Source organism: Catharus ustulatus, chromosome 3, assembly GCF_009819885.2.
Source record: "Catharus ustulatus isolate bCatUst1 chromosome 3, bCatUst1.pri.v2, whole genome shotgun sequence".
Taxonomy (NCBI): domain Eukaryota; kingdom Metazoa; phylum Chordata; class Aves; order Passeriformes; family Turdidae; genus Catharus; species Catharus ustulatus.
In genome coordinates this window covers 48,358,316-48,376,582 of record NC_046223.1, presented here as the reverse complement: position 1 = coordinate 48,376,582, position 18,267 = coordinate 48,358,316, and the positions used below count along the sequence as shown (strand labels likewise).

The window sequence follows — 18,267 nt, the reverse complement described above, 5'->3', positions numbered from 1 at the left end:
AACATCCCAAGAAACAGGAAGCCAAACAAAATGAGATTCATACTGTATAAGAGAACACTAAATTAAAAAAAAAAAAGGAAAGGATACACAGCACTAACACCTATCAGAGATGCAAAGACTTCCACTGTTCAATTGTTCCAACTAGCAGGAGGAGATAACCAGTGTTTTTTCTCTGGTGACTGAAAACCTCCCTGAGGATTACTTGTATAACCATTGCAAACTTACACATTCATACAGCTGTGTCTAGTAGCTGTAACATAATTACTAGGTTTATAGAAAGCAGAGAAATGCTCATACAGGTTGCTTGACTCCCTAGCAGTTAGTTTGGGAGGTAAGGAAAATTAGCTGTCTGTGAAATGTGAAACAGCAGCAGCATAGCAGGTTGTCATTGTTAGTATGTCACACCTTTCTAATGCCTAGTAACAATGCACAAGACATCAGCTGCAACACAATAATACTTCAGGGCACAAATCTCCACAGATCAAATCTATTTTTCTGTACATGCAGATCAAACAGTCAAGACAGTTGCCATACTTTTTTTCCAGCCAGAGAGGTCTACCCTTCTTTAGCATTATAGTCTCTTAGAGTTCATTTAGAAGACATATGGAAACCTGCTTGCAGTACATTTGATGCTGTCATTTTTGTAGTACAAGACAAAATGCCATAATTCACACATGAAAGACAAAGCAAATAAAGCCAATTCAAATGCATCAAATAATAAAATATGAACAGCAATAAATCCTCTCTGTTACCACGGTCTTTAAATATCTGATTTGGAAATGTTTTCCTATGTCAAACTAGACACATCTCAAGGCTAATTCCAGGAGGGGACATGCATTTTAAATACAAAGAAAAGTTTTGATGACATTCCCATAGCCCCAAGACTAGATACAATCCTTTCAGACTTCATCCAGGTAATAAATATCTCAAATATCTCTGGTACTTTGCTCTGGGAGAAGTCATTCCAATTTTCCTGTTCACTCTTTAGCAGATTTTGAAACAAAATATCTGCAAATACCATTGTTACTACTCCAAACTGATCATCACATAGACATTTTGAATCAAGTAAGGGACTAGCTATCAAAAGCCTTTTTTTCCTATACTCAAGTTCATTTCTGCATCACACAACCTCGGGAAACTCATGTGAATTTCATTTCGCCTATATGCAAAACTAAGTATTTATTTTGAAAAAAGCAGTGCAAAGCTTGTTTAGTGTCCATTTCTCAAGTGAAAAGGTTCATACTTATCCATACTCTGAGTCTTAAAGGAAAAGAATGTGCATTAGAGAAGATCTTTGAGTCATGGAAGAGAGAAAGAAGGGCATGCAACTAAGTTTCAGGGATTAAAAGAGGTAAAGGAGGTCACTGCCTTTACTTCTAACAGTCTGACTTCTCAAGCATGATTAAAAATATGACAGTGATGTTCACAATACTGTCTTACCCTGACATGGCAAAAGCCAGAAATATTTAAGCAGGTTTCAGACTGGGTTTCATATCCCTCATACTGGCCCTGAAGGAGAATTAAATAACATCAACTTTCTCAAAACAATGGAAGAGTTGCTCATCTCTCTGACAAGTAAGGAAGGAAATAAGATTTCCTTGTCTTCCTTTCTTGTCTTCTAATGTCTTTGGTTCAAGTGTTTGGGTAATTCAATAAAAATCACTTCAGACTGATGTCTGAACTCACTGCTTACTCAAACGTGGAAATTTGATGAATGAATCACTGGACTTTTATGTGTGCTCCCTTGAGTACCACTATGAGTCTGTGAAAGTGATTTCTCTATCTGGAGGGAAGAAAGGAACGGATGTACTAACAGCCAAACAAATTTAATCATATCAAAAAGAAGCTACTCACATTGCAAATGGTTCATTGACAGCAATACTAGCTAGACCTGATCCATTAGGAACATCTTAAGAGCAGCTATGGATTATTCAGCTTTTTTTCCCATTCCATTCTGAAAACAGCTAAGCAAAAAGTTGAAGACAATAGTTCCAATCCAAGCCTGCTGTCTGGGATGCCGTGGTTGGTTTATAAACATATACAAAAGTAAACAAACAATACTAAAACAGCAGTAGTTTCAACTCAGCATTATTTGATCAGGTTTCCTTGGCCAAACAAATACCAAAAGCAACCACAGGTACAGACATGCCCTGGCTGACCTTTCTGAGAAATGCTGAACACACGCACAAACACATATGTATCTGGTTTCCCCATGCAGCAAACTACATCACCTGCAAGGGTAAAGATTTGCTCCAATGTGTATTTAAAAGCAGAAAAAAGTTTCTATTCTGCACTGTTTAACAGACTATGTATTTTGGTTGAAGTTTGAACATGGATTTTCTTTGCTATTTTGGCTTTATATATCTATAAGCATCACTTATGTACATTAGCGATTAAGAATAGTCAGTGCAAATGGTATAACCTGTTATTTTTGTGAAGCAGTTGTGTTTCAGAAGTAGTTCTAAATCAGGTTGAAACTACTAAAGCACATTTCAGTTCAGTGAAACTCGCAAATAAAATTTAGAACTAAGCACATTTCACCAAAATAAACAAGGTAAAAGGAAAAGACTATATGTGCCTCCTACTACTTAAAATCTGACATGAGTCTTATTTAAAGCCAAAGTGAGTTGATGGGCATGTAAACCCCTTCAGTGTTTTGATCCTGAATTGCTGACTGCATATAGAAGTTGAGTACAGTATAGGTAACAATATTTGCTTCCTGGATGTTAATAATTTGAGTCATCGTATTGTTTTGAATCATCTGGTTTGTTTTATAAAGAGGTCGAGGCTTTGTATTTACTTTCTTAGTGTATTTAACACCTGAAAGCAAGAATTAATCTTCAGGCAGAATACCAACCACTGTAACAAGTTCACACAAAATTATGCAAAATAAGAGAGTACCAGCACCCTGATTATTGAGATAGCACAAAACTGTTAGGAAACTTCACATGCACAGCATTCTATGAAAGCTGTAATTTTCTATTGATGTACTTTGTTGAGGGTCCTTTTCTGCACTATAACTTTACATCACTTTCTTCACCTTTTCTTTGCTTTTTAAAAAAGTATAAATTCCTCTTCTCAGTGCTGTCTCTCATTCTGCATAATTATTTGTGAAAAAAATGTAAAAAAGAAGTATGGGTTCATTCAAGATACCTAGTACCTAAATGCTGGCAAGAAATTTCTTCTTGTCCTTTTATTTCTCCCCCCCTTTTTTAAAGGAATAAAAGTAACTTTCTTATATTAAAAAGAAAGTTGAGATAATATGCCAGTTTAAATTAGCTGCCAGAATCATTAATCTCATCTCTTATTTGCCAATTTATATTGTGTAACTATGTATTTTGTAATATTGTTCCTTAGAAAACAAACGTCTCAAGAGATTTTTTCCTTCCCTCTAAAAAAAACCTGCCAAACATTTGCAATGTTTTGAATCCTAAGTCATCTCCCTCATGCCTGGTCTCTTGCCTCCTATAAATTCGTATTAAACAGAAACTTTTTTATTGCTTCAACCATATGAAAATTAGCAGCTTCAGTACCAGCAAAAAAAATCCCTCTACCTTTGAAGCACCATTTTTTTTCCTCCCAACAAAAGCTCAACAAAAAACTGCTAATATTAAGAACAGAAAATTATGTTTTGACAGGTTGGTCTGTCTTCTTCATGAGAATTTTAACACTCTCCCTCTCACTAGTAGGAATGCATTACTACTTTAATGATCATCTACAATTATCAGTATTATCACTTATACATAATCTTTAGTAACACAAGTGCAGAATTTCCATATTTTATACTACAAGCAGCAGACCCTGTAACTGAATGCTGTTACATAGTACACAGCATATACTGTGACACAGACTGTTAAATTCAATAGGTATTAGCACTACAGCTTTCCCCTAAAAATTTTGGGAAAAATAAAATTTTAGAAAGAATTATGATCTCACAGTGTTAATAGTGAATAAACCCTTCACATATCAGATGGCCATTTCAGCCTCAATTTAAACTGTTATTCCAAACCCTTCTATTTACTTAGTTCAGTGTCTTTCAGGAATCGAGTGCCTCATAACAGCAGGTTACAAACTAGCAAAATAAAATAGTCATAACTAAATTAGATTATACTTTTGTTGAAAGGTGAATGTGAGCACTGAGACTTTCAAAATCTTTATTTTAGAAAATATTTTTATCAGGTCCAGATTAAGGTACATTGGTTGAGTATGATGAAACTTGCCTAATCAATTCTTGTTGCTTATATCTTCTGGAAACATTAGGTTATCAGGGATCACAGTTAATACTAAATTTAAAAAGCATTCTGCAAGATCTTTCCTCACTGGTTTATTATTTTTTAATTTGTATTTTTATTCTCATTCATCTCTAAAACAATAGGCTACAACCTGGTCCCTCTAAATGTTGATTCTGGGATTTTTTGCATTACTCTGATGCAAACAAGTGCACCAGTGATACAACAATACCATCTTTTATCCAAGGTGGCATATGATTCAGTGCTAAATTTTGCTAAGATGGCTCACTCCTGATAAACTGAACTTTTCTGATGATGAAAAAAAATACTGTGCTGAAAAAACCATTCTGCATATACTGAGTCAGATTCCAGACATTTGGAAATCAAAGGTCAGGAAATGTAGAGGTATTTTTGCTACCTTCATCATATCATGTGCAAAGCATTTGTCAGCTACATCTCATGCAATAACTGGGGTTTATGTGAATCTAAATTCTGCTGTGACTATTTAAAAATCAAGCATTTTTTAGACTCTTCAAATACATTTTTAAGTTGCATGTGCTTTTTCTGTATAATTTTACAATGGCAATTTAAAATCAGTTCCAACTTTGTCCCAAAACCTTGGCTTGAGGTAGTTAAAGTTCTCTAGATGCATTGGTGTTAGCTGCAGCCCACTGTTACCTGGATACATTGCATAACTGTATGTGCTCTCCATCTTGGACTTTAATGCTTTTAATTCACGTTAGTGTGGATATCATGCCCATGCCTGCCAGCTAAGCTGCTGCAGACATATGGCTCTGTGCTGACCTAGACACAGGCAATATGAGCACGTGTAAAACAATACCATGTAATTTTGTGCACTGGAGAGTCAGGCCCAGTAACAAATCCAAGAGAAAACTATTTTTCTCTCTTAAAAAGACAAACATTTGAGCTTCAAACATATTAAATAACCCTTGGCTGGTTGAACTTCAAGAAATAATAAGGTGCTGTTAGACACAGACTACAGTGGTAGAATGAATTTCAACAACAGTGGTCTGACACAAAACCTGCTGACCTCAGTGCTGTAAGAAACAGCTAAAAGCTTCATGTGAAAGCCCAACTTGACTTCAGATCTTTCTATTAGCACTCCTCATGTTGACTTGAGGTCTTCTAAACTAATCACTATTACTTAAAGAGGTTATAATTACATATGGAAGTAGTGCAGAGCTGTTGTGTTCTAAATACTGTGTTAAAAGCTTATGATTTTTCAGTGCATTGATTACAGTCTCAGCTTTGTAATCTGCCTGCTCCCATGGTGTGGCTCATTGTATAGCTGAAATTCATGAAGAAACAAGGTCAGGGTTATCTAAGAAAATAATAACAATTTTCTAATGAAATAGTATTTTTTCTTAAAGCTACAGCAGATTAGTTAGATATCTAGATGGAAACCACACACATGCCTTACAAAATTTCAGGTAAACATAAGATTAACTCATCTCCAAGAGTATGATTCAGCATAGATAGAATTTTATATTTGTGCATTGAAAAAAATACACTCTAAATATAGTAAGTAAAATGAATGTACAGAAAGGGTTTTTTTGCATAATCATAATAACTTCAATTTTGGTGCTCAAGTCAAACTCAATTTTCAGTTTCTATTCTTTGAAATTGTATTCTTTATAGAATAAAAATGGTCTGACATACTTTGGTATTATAGAACATCCTAGCATTTTAAAGGTCTTTTGATGCCGTTTCACCTTAACCCTTGGTGGTTGCTCTGGAGAATATTCTTACCTAATTCAGCATGCAAGAGCTCTCTCCTTAACATGCATCCACTTCTATCATCATGGCCAACACAACTATGAATAGAAGAAATTGATCCTGTGCTGAAACCAGAACTGTTCATTGGGGCTTTCCTAGTCTTAGAGTCAATTACGACAAATTCCCTTGAAGGGCAATTGAAAGACTCCAAAATCTGTCTTGATGAACTGTCAGGTTGGAAAGGTTTTTATTTGCATTTTTCAAACATTAAACACTTGAGATTCTAGTCTCAAGTTATCCTAATATATTCTCTTCACAGAAGTGAAAGAATCTTTGTGTAGATGAGTACAGAAAATGGGCAGTATTTTCTATAAGGACTGTCTAAATGAAAAGGTGGCAGCCACCGGAATTATTAGAAATGTTGTATTAAATAACCACATCAACTCTGGATTTGTGAACATCAATATTCACACATCCAAGCAAAGCTAGACAAACCGTATTCCTTTGGCCTGAGAAAAGACAAACCATATTCCTTTGGCCTGAGAAAATTATCTCGTGGCTGGAGGAGGTGCTCCCATCCCTTCCAAGGAGGCTTCCCAGGGGTGACCCTAATAATTTTCTTTAGGGTGATGCAGGAAGTTTTACCTCCTCCACAGACTGATTAAGGTAGAACTATCTTTCATGCAGCAGCTGAGAAAAGAAGCAGGTAAGATTATCTCATGAGAAGCCCTCCTTTAATACATGGTACAGAAGGGATCTGGCCCAGTAAAGCTGTTTCTGAACTAGCTTGTTAAAGCAGTCAAGAAACAGGGCAACAAGGCCAAGGAACAAACCGAGGAAGAGCAAAGGGACAATGCTTTTTTCCCCAGTCACCTAATCTCCATAGACGAGAAGCACAGCTGAGCTTCAGCAGTAGGCTGAAGCAATCCCTACATCGTGGATTGGCTTGTGGATGGCAGCCTTCCATCAGCTGGAAATTGTTATGGAAGGAATGACCTGTATTGTACAGATTATTACTGGATAGTTCCCAGATGAGTTAATACAGCAGTTGTGACCTAATTAAATCCCATCCCTGACGTTCTGTTTCTCTATTTGCATATGTATGACAACAGCAACATAATGTTGTAATACTTAAAGTAAATCATAACATCCAGCAAAGAAGAAAGGAACAACTCCCGTGGGAAATCAGCATAAGAGAGTAAAAGAGATGCATTATCCATATTGAAGTCACAGTCCTTGCAAATGCAAACACTGACTAGAAGGTCTTAGGAAACAGTCTAACCAAAGAGCTCAGGTAGACAATATGAAAGAAAAGTCCTGCTGAACATAATCAGAAGCTGATGCACAAGGGAGAGGCACTGGAGCTAATCACACATACACACACGCACACAAGCGTTTTACTTCAGCTGCAACAGCTCAAGAGGAATATCTTGAATTTTTGAGGGCTACTCAGTGAAACCACCTGCTGAACATGAACTGGAAGCCAAACAAAATGTGACACGTTGAAATACTTTAATTCATGTATTTTTTCCACCAATTTTATTAGCTACATGGTTTTTCTATTCTTTTCTCTTTTTTTAATCCTCAGTCTGGTGCCATAGCACTAGTTTTGGGTTTATCAGATCCAAGTTATTTTAACTATATTGTTATCAGGGTGTTAGCTGCACTGTTATCAATGCTATTTAGCTGTGTAACTGCAGTTGCACCTTAAACTAAACTCCTTTATCTTTTACTGTAAGATCCAAGAATAAACCCTCTACATGAACTTTAGAATAAGTTGCATAAAAATCAATTTACAGTTCAGAATATTAGATCTCTGAATTGTACCCCAGTCTGTTAGGAGTCATACTACAATTTTTTCATGCTAGCATTGAATGACATTAAATGCAAACTAATTTCAAACCAATAAAATAAAATTATTTTTCAAAGAAAGTAGGCCAAAATCTTTAAAAGAAAAAGAACAATGTTCTTACAGGCAAAAAATAAATCATCCAAATGGTGAAGGACTTGCAAATATTTTCAGAAAAGGACAAGGACTTCATCTTCCAGGATAAGACCAATTACCCATATTTTAGAAGAGACTTTCTGACATAACTAAACTGGCTAAGTTTCCATTACTGCATATCTACTCGTCCTGATATTTTGTCAGAGACAGGATACTAAACTAGAATGATCCAAACTGTTTAACAGACTGTAAGCTTCTTCTATACACATTTCCTCTGCTCAGCAAGTATTTACTTTTTGCTGATCCAACTAATGTATACCTAAGGTCTGAAATGTATTACCCTTAGCAATTCCAGCCTACATGCTGGGAGCCACACATCGAGAAATAGACATAACAGTGAAGCAACTAACAATAGATGAATGGCCAAAGAGTAGTGAAAGACAGAATCCAATGGCATATTCCTCTCTTTCACTTAAAAGTTTTCTCCTTGTGTTATTTTTTTTTCCAACTACATACCTCTTCCATTCTAAGCTTTTCACCAGTTTATTTCTATCATTAACTCAATTTTCACTTTAACTTTACAGTTCACGTTTGGAAACAATCCAAAACATTGTGTGGAGGGCAGTGATGTGGGAGGAACATTTAATGTTTTAAAGGATTACCAGACTTAGGTGCTACATTTCGAGGTGTTGCTTTTCAGCAGTGCCATTGTACCACACTGTCTGCTATTTCTCTAAATGTCATCAACTTGTCAGCTCATAAGCAGGTGTAAACCTTTGTTCCTCCCCAAGTTCTCATGTTCAGTGATGTCAATGGAAGTCTGCAAAGAGTGTTGTGTCAAGAATACTGTGGTCTTTTTGCAGGCAAATTAAAGGTAAACATTTCTTTTCAAAATTAATGTCATTTTGTTGCTACAGCAAAAGAAAGCAACAACACATTTCTAACTGGATTATTAAAAGTCCTGAAAACAGAAGAGGTGCCTGAGAGACTGCACTCAGAAAGCACTTAAAAGCCCAAAAATCACTGGAATGTGCAAGTAATGGAAGCAAATTATAAAATAAACGAAATAAAAATATCCAGACATGGAGAGATGAGCCTTTCATACCAAGCCACACACATCCAAAACTCCCAGTTGATACTTACGTCAAAAGGCAAAAAGTCCTCTGTTTGACTTTTTATAAAACAAATATATATTCTCATAATGCACTGAGATTTACCAACGAAAAAATTGAATTCTAGAACTTTTTAAAAATCAGTGATGTACAGAAAGCCAGGACAGCAAGTGAAATTTCTGTCTTTCCAGGTCTTGTTAGGCATCAACAGGAAAAACAGATGAACAGTTTTAAACTGTCATGGCACTGTTGTCTTAGTGATGTACCACTTCAAGCAGGGTTATAGTATCTGAAATACTAAAAAACTCAAACCAAACACAAAAATAGAAAGGATTTTTAGTATTCTTTAACATTTCTAGCATACATTGTCTCTTACAGGAGTGGAATATGAGTTAGTTATATAATATAACTAACTGAACAACTTTTAGTGCTGCTGAATTGAATTTAGAGTCAAATACTTCATTGTTAGACTGAGAGATAGCAGGAAAAATTGAAGATCATCTGACTGTCTTGGATATATATATATTAAAAAAAATTAATTTTTTGAATAATTCCCAAGGTGTTATTCCAAGAAGAAACAAATGTTTTCAGATAAATGGGAAGGAAAAGATTATCTTAACTATTTCAGTGGAAGAGAGATGAGTGTTACAAGTCTGAATTTATTTGCTTTTCAAAAAGATGTTAAGCTGGAAGCCTTCTAAGGAGATGAGAACTTAATACTGGGTGAGGTATTATAAGAAGAAGTAATAGTTACATGCTATTCCTCTAGAGATATTCAGCTGTTCAGGTAGCAAGGCAGAGAATTAGGACCTTCAACTTCACAGAATGCAGTTTCTAGTAGCTTCAGTCAGTTTGTTTAGCTATTGGTCCTTCAGAAATAAAGGGCAAGAAGAGGAGTAATTAACTAGTTTCTGATTATGAATTTGCAAAAAGGCATTTCTGCTGTTGCTATCGCCTTTCACCCTGGCAGGGCAAACAAGGTATCACTTGTCATATTATTTGGACAATAATTTTGTCACAATCTTGGTTCCTACTTGCTGTGGATACTATGATAAAGGTCTATCTCATTCTGAAATTGTATTAAGCATACCTGCAAACAATAATACTTCAATTATTTTCTTGTTGCTTAAGTAAAATCACATCTGAAAAGATGAAAGATATTTATCACTAAGTAAATGAAAATACAGAAAACAGAGAGTGTATCTATAATACAAGCCTTGGGACATAGGGCATTATTTCAAATATAAAAATAAAAACAGATGGAAAAATAAAGGGGCATTGAATTGAGGACTCCTAATATACAAAAGCATCTCTTTCCCCTCCTTCTCTCTCTTTTCTGTTTTACTTCTTTCACCTCCCCCCAAAACGAGTGATTTTTGCTTTAACTAGACAAGTATTTCACAGTTTCTCAAGCATTTAGCAATGAGGATCTAATTGGAAAGTGCCAGGTTCTTTCTTATTGCACTTTATCAATATTGTTAAGGGAATGATGTAATTGTTTGGGGTTTGGTGAAGACATTCCATGTCACTTCAGTGTTAACACCAGGCTGGAGCCTTCCTTGTCTGCCTGCGTAAGCTAGATAAACATAGACCTGTGTGCTTTCTTCTCATCTCAGGATACTTACTCAGAGAGATCTTGGAACATATGCCTATTGCGAGCTAAACATTTCACTTTTCATTTTATCCATGTGCCAGAAATCCATTCCTTGGATAAACACTTTACATACTGACACTCTTAAAGTCACTAAACACGATAAATAAAGAGAGAATACATCATTTCAAAACTGATTAAACATTTTCTCACTTGTGACAAATGAACAGCTATACACTGTATGGAGTCCCTGGAGCAGACATTCCATTTTCTTTGTCTTCATTTTGTGTGTAAGATTAACTTTCCATTTCAGCTCATCTATTGCACAACTGAGCTTTTTAAAAATACACATTGCTGCATTTTCCCAAATCATTATTCATTTCAGAAACATTTTTTGTTATTGCTACAAGAGCTTGTCTTTTGGACGTTTTTATTTTAATGGAAAATAATAATAATAATAATAATAATAATAATAATAATAATAATAATAATAATAATAATAATAATAATAATAATAATAATAATAATAATGTATCATAGTTTTAAATGAAATCTAAAGAAATTCTTCCATGCAGTAGACCTGAACTTATACATGGGCTGAAGTCATCCACTTCAACAAGGAAAATCCAAGCACATTAATCACATTAACTTTGCTCCGTCTAATCCATCACTTTTCCTTGCACTACTTGCTTGTCTCGTCATCCTATGCACTGCTATCTACCTATGATTAGTCAAATGCAACTAATCTTTTATTTACCTTCTTAAGCTGCTACCATCTTTTTCACCCACCCCTGCCAAAAAGGATACCAAGCATTTTATTTCCAAGCTAAATTAAAAATCTTACTGAAATAATCACACATAATACTAAAACTGTATATGAAATTGTCTTCAGTGTTCTAACAAATACTACTAATCTGATCAGGAATTTCAGTGGGAAGGTGGAAGGAAGAAAGAAAATATCCTTGCTAGATAGTCACAGAAAGGAGGAGCAGTGAAGCAGAATTTTCTTCTTTGACAAACTGTGTTAAAGGAGCTAGGAGAAAAGAATTAGGGCAATTTAGAAGAAGCAGACCAATCTGAACAAGAATTCATAGAGCAGTTTGCTTTCTTCGCCCATCAAGCTGATAAAACCAATACAAAGTTTTTGATATCATGTTTCCAGTTTAGTCAGGGAAAAATATTAGAAGGGAAAGTGAATTAGACAACAAAATATAAAGATAAATCAAAAGTTTTCTGAAGAGATTGGATATTCCACTGTCATTAGATTTCTGTCAAATTTGGACTTGTACTCAAATCCATTTCTGACAGGTCAAATATTTTCCTTAAAGGGCAATCAGAGATCACAAAACTCCTCTAACAATGTTGTCTTCTATCTAAGTTTTATTGCGAAGGAAAATTTCAAAGAAAATTATGCAACTGAGCAGCTCCACAAACCTAAGAAATGCCAGGAATGCCTTTCTTATACTTGAGCAAGAGGTATGATACTAAGCCAAAGCAGTACCCTAATATTATGTCAGCCTGTTAGAGCATTGTGCTAATAGCACCAAGGTTGTAGGGTGGATTCCTCTATGGACCATTCATGTAGGAGTTGGACCCTAGATCCTGGTGGGTCCCTTCCAACTCAGAATATTCTGTGACTCTGTAATGAAGGGGGAACACAGACCTGCTCAAAGCAGCTGTGATTCTCTTATATCCCCTTACCACACCACCATGATTCCACACCACTGATGTGCCACTCAAGGACCTACCATGTCCTTACAAACAAAAAGGGAGGTTCTTGTATGGCACTCACTCCTCTATCTTTAGTACAAGGCCCAAGGGAATAGAGAAAAAAAGTGATGTTCTACCAGGAAAGACATCAATTGCCCTGTGGCATTGCTGCAGGTAGCAAATTTGGGTGTTGAGGCCATAGAAAGGCTAGCAAACTGTAGTAAAAACCAGAAACTGTTATAGTGATATCTTTTAGAGGAATCCTATTGAGAGGCTTCATAATTCTAGGAATATATATAATGGATATATTCAGTAATAAGCATTAAATGATAGCTCTAGCTAGTACAAAAAGAAAATACTATTTTTAGTGTAAGCAAAACAAACAGACTGTGAATTTCCCTCAATTTGGACTATAAATGATGTGCACCATATTTTAATCTCTTGCTGGGACCAATAAAATCTGTCCCATTTAACACTGCTGCTGGGGAACTCTCCAAAAAAATCAGAACTAACCACATGTTGTGCAATGCAGTGAGGTTCCCAGTTTTGAAAACTGTCTCAACTGCACACATCTATAATGAAATTTAATGAGGTATTTTTCTTTTTACCACAAAAAATTATTTGAAGATCTACTAGAAATTCTAGAAAGGAAGCCACATTTGATTGTAAATCTCATTAGTTTATTAAAAAAGTTTTTGAAAATTTTTTATAAAATGGAAATTTTACAAGCACAGGAAGTGATACCTAATGAATAATTGTTTGGGGAATGTTAATATCTCTCAAGTCACCATGATTCTGGTGTAGTATCAACAGTTTTCTCAGTCCAAATGGTATACTCAGAATTTATTTTTACATAAGGTTAATGCATTTTCTGAAAAACGGGAGTAACGTAGAATATTTCTTTAAAGAATTTCAATATTTCTTCATTTTCAAATTAAAATTAACAATAACAAAATATCACTTTCTGAGTGCATTTCTATACCATTCAAAAACACAGTAATGCTGGCTACCAATACAGCAATGTCTAAAAAACATTTTTCTAAGAAAGATCTTACTACATTGCTCTTTCTTACCTCTTATGTGCTTCTGTCAGTGACTTCTCTTCATTTTCTTGGTCTATTTTTGCTGTAAAAATACAATCAAATAATTAGCAACAATGTGAAAGAGATGCTTCAGGATAATTTCAGTTTTAAATATGTCATGTAAAATATACTGAAACCACCTGAGGATATTCTCATGTAGGTCAATTCCCAAAAAAAGCCACCACCCTCCTCATTCAACGAACAACCACACAAACAAACTGCACAAATTTCGATAATCGGAACCACCTCTGCAAAAAGAAACCAATCCAAAATTCAAATCCTTGAAAATGAGCAAAAAAAAACCAAAAAAAACCAAAAAAAACCACAAAAAACCTTTCAGTAATCTTAACAACAGCCAATGAAACTGATTTAAAACCAGATCTTAAATAACGATTCTAAAAACTCATTAATAATATGCAGAGGAAAAGCTGAGTAAAGAGCAGGAAGGATTCAGCCTTATAGCTTTTCTACAAGTTGCTTGGCAATTACAAATGAAAACTCTCCCTTCTCCCTGTACACACATCCATTAGTGAAGTACTAAGGCTGTAGTAGACCTGTATTGAAAACATGACTAGTTTTGCATGAAAGAAATTGTCATTTGGTGATCACATGAAAGGAATTACAAATAAGAAAATGTCATTCCCACCCATTGATGAAAAAATTCCCTATTTGCCATATTTTCTTCTATTTTTTTGCGCATATTTCACTTAGAACACTGAAAGAACACTTAACAAAAAATTGACAAGAAGTTAGGCACATTAAGTTAGGCATCACCAACGCGCAAAGCAATTGTCAATCTGCTCTGTGCATGTGCTTATGTGGAATCTGTATTTATGCAGTCATTCAGGTAATACAACCTAAATCTTACCTAAAGTCTGTATATTTAAACAGAAACTCTTTTAATTTGGTACTTGATTCCCTTTTCAAGGGAAGTCTGCTAGACTCTGGTCTGTTAACTTGCAAGGAGAATTTAAGGATTCCCAAGAGTCAGAAAGTTTTGAAGCATGAAAAGGCTCTGAACTGTCCTGGTAACAAATGTCAGTGGTATAAAATTCATATAGAAATCTAAAAAAGAAACCTTTCTGCTATTTTTTATTCCACTTTCCCTACATAGCTCTACAATATGAATTTATTAAAATTATTTTTCTGCATTATAGATACACTGCCATTGAAAATGGAAACGCTGATCTTAAATTTATTGCGAAAAAAAAGCAAAGCAATGGCATAATTAGGATACAAAGAAAATCACTCACTTTTTTCAGTTAAAATGTTTCAATCAACAGCAATTTACAAACATACACTCAAATAGGCATGTGAAATCTGTAGGAAAGATATACAAATAGAATTTCCTTATACTTCCCCAGTCACAACAATGATGAGAGCTTTGTCTAGTGCTGCAAATGCTTTTTATTAGCAGCAATATAATCTTCTCAGCAGTAGTGTTGCTGACTAGTGCCCGGATATTTGCAGCGGAAAACATTGTATTTAGTAATCATTACTGGAAGACTTGAACTCCACCATTGTTATCCTGAAAGTGAAAAAATATCCTAGCAAACCACAGAAGACATGAGGGAGAAATGGGTAAATGTTGTGAAGGAAATTGAAGAGCACGTGAATCCTGCCTGATTACAGGTTTCAATACTGACTTGAAACTTGGCCCAGATTCTTCAGAAGGTTTGTGAGGGCTCACAACCCTTTTGAGTGAAGTTGAGCCCAGTGCTGAGTGAATTTGGGCTGACTTAGAGTTTTTCTTGAAAGCCTTGGATCACTTTGGATAAGAAACCAGGTGAAATGTGGCAGCTTTTACAGAATTTCATTAGTACCTTTTTTTTTTTTTCATACTTCAATCCTGAAAATCAAGGTATGACCAGTAAAAACATATAGTTTAAAAGAGAATAAGCTGCACACAAACTCTCTGGATGAAATGAGATCAAATACCTCATTCTGCATTAACACAATCACTAAGTATCTGTGATACAACTATTAAAAGAAATAATTCTACTACTGAAAAACGCAATTTGGATTTCTTTCACTTAACCAATGCTTAGAAACAGAGGGTACCATATTACATCCTACAACAATCTTGTATGTATATGTCGCATTCTTAGGATACAAATCTTTTTATCATTTCCAAGACTGATGGGATGGAATATCATTAGAATTATCTTGTTTTAGGTTCTTTCTTTATGTCAAATGTTCTGCACATGTTTAAAAACAGTTATTTACCCGCCAGTAATGGAGTAAATATTCCACAATTTATTTTTCAAACGAGCGTGAGCATAATATATTATCCTAAGTTTATCAAAGCATGTCAGAATATCCCCATTTCTGGCAATTAAAAAAGAAAGTTATTGTGATGCAGAGAAGAAGAGAAACAAAATAAAGCAAAACACAACCAAGTTACTTATAGTATCTATACTTTTGATAAATTCATAGAGAATTTATATTACACAATGAAAAGAAACTCTAGAAACTCTGAATGGCAGACATGCATATAATAGCACCTTTTTTTTTTTAATAACAAGTACTTATGCATAATGCAGCTACTATACCCAGAGAGAGAGATTTCATCCTGCATCAAAATCAACTCTTGGTATTAAACAGAATCTTGCAAGGAAAAAAATTTTCTCTGAAGAAGAATTTCCTTGTGGTTTGTACCAAATGTGATGACATTTTAAAACCTTCCTCATTTTACCAAAAAGATGTTATGCAGGTGAAAATCTAATTTGCAACCCTTTTGCATTGTCATTTTTCTAGACAGAAAAAGTTAAAGATATGAAAACAATTCTGCTTCCACAAGACGACAGGTGGCACCAGTGAAAGAGAAAATACGGTATATAAACTCAGATCTGTCCCTGTCCAAAGAAAATACTGCTTTTGTATTAGATACAGTGAACATCCAAGAGCTGTGGAAAATGGCTAGTTGAAGACATGCAGTGAAATTTAAAATTAAATCCCGGAATACCATAGTAGCTGACCCTATCTAAGCACTCTCTTCTGCCTCTACAAATACTCTTTATCTTCTAGAAGTAACATTATTTTAAAAATATTTTTATTTGATTTTCTTTGAAAAACATTAAAAGAAATCTTGTAGTCATGCAGTATCCATATCTGCTTTCATATATATTTGTAATCCATCAGCTAATATAGCAGTGACTTCTTGCAGGTTTTCTGGCAGATGTAGGAATTTCTGCTTTTGGGTGAGTTTTCTTCCCAAATATTCCATATTTTATTGGTTCATCATCTTTTCTAACACCCCCAGCTAAGAACTTGATTCTTGACACTAGTTTGCTGAAGTCCATCCAGACTGTTCCAAGTCTATTAAAGACTATATGATACCAGGAAATACTAACCCCTCTATTTTTTGTAATACATTGGTAAGCAAAAGTAACAGATTTTTATGTTGGCCTTCATACACTCTTTGTATTGTAGGACTTTACATGCAGTTTTCATAATTCTGAAGGCATATATATTTTGAAAAATCTACTTCAAATAATATAGTTGAAAAATAACCTTAGGTCATATTGAAAAACATGGCCATCTCAAAACTCACAGCATTTTAGAGTCAAAGTGACCTCTAACAGAGTGAAGTAACTTTATCAATGGTTTACAGCATGTACTGATTTAGTTATATTTTCCCTTTTTAGTTTGAAAGCATCTTTAATGCCTTCTTGTAGGAAGACATTCGACTATTTGCCTGCTTTTTCCATTAAGATACCTTCAGATTATTTAAAGTTGGTCTCCTTTTAGAGCAAGGTCTATACTTCCTAAACACTTTATATATTTGGTCAAAATTCAAGTACATTCCTTCCTCCCTACGTCATTGCTTACCAAGTGTGAGGACTGTACTATATCCAAGGTTCTTATATCAATTCTTTTAACTACAGGACATATGTATCTCTTCAAAAATTACTCACATCAGATGTCCTAATTTCTATTCTATCACTTCATTTTTTTAAATTCGCTTGAACTTATGGATTGGTATTTTATAATTGGGCATAACACTTGATTTCATGCAGTTCAAAATGATCTTTCAAACAAGATCTCACACACAAAATCTAATTAATGGAACTCTCAAATATTCTGTCCTTATCAGCATATACCAACATTCCAGAATGATACATGCCATTGTTTTGAGTGTTTGCTCTTCCAATTCTTTTTCATTAGAGTCCTGCAAATGTTACGTATCAGCTTCTACAAAGGCACATATATGAATAACCATACTAAAGTGACCTATGGTTTTATTAAAATCTCAGGTATTTCAGCAAATTGAACGTGAGAAATAGACACAGGCATTTTAGAAAGTTCTGGTCTTCAGAAGAAGTAAAATTCATTTTTCTATAAATACTTATTTGTTTTCAAGAAGCCTAGAAGATTAAATTAAATTAAATGGGGTTCAAAGGCAAGGATATAAACCACTGATTGACCACAAATTGTCCACTCTGACCTCAGTGGATCATTTTGGATGTTATGCTAAGTTCTCTGCAGAAATCAAGCCACAATGAAGACAACTGCCAAGTATCCTTTCCTTTTCAGTCCAAAAACCTTTCTCTGCTAGTCTCCTCCAAATTTTACCCTTATACATTTTGCACTAAATCTGACTTTTAAAAAAGCTAATAACATGAATATAGCTATTTTCTAGATGTACAGACTACTTTCTGTGTGGACAGATATTGCACAGACATCTATTGTCTCTATTATTAGTTGTTGCAATTTCTTGTTTGAAAGTGTGATATTTCACTCTATCATCTCTTCCACAGGATTAAAAAAAAAGTCTAAAAATAAATATTTGACTTACAACTAACTGAAAACTCAAGACACACAATAACTGTTTCAGAGTGGGATTACTGTGCTCCAGTGT

At 34.7% G+C, this 18,267-nt stretch overlaps 1 protein-coding gene across 4 annotated transcripts in view; it reads right to left on the bottom strand.

The window, feature by feature from the left end:
• The window catches only part of FMN2 (formin 2), a 152,983-nt gene that overhangs the window by 19,483 nt on the left and 115,233 nt on the right, over positions 1-18,267 (bottom strand). For all 4 annotated transcript variants that reach the window (XM_033056683.2, XM_033056685.2, XM_033056684.2 and 1 more), the window contains one exon: positions 13,398-13,449. In XM_033056683.2, the coding sequence (XP_032912574.1) occupies positions 13,398-13,449 (52 nt within the window). The remainder of the gene's footprint in view (positions 1-13,397; positions 13,450-18,267) is intronic.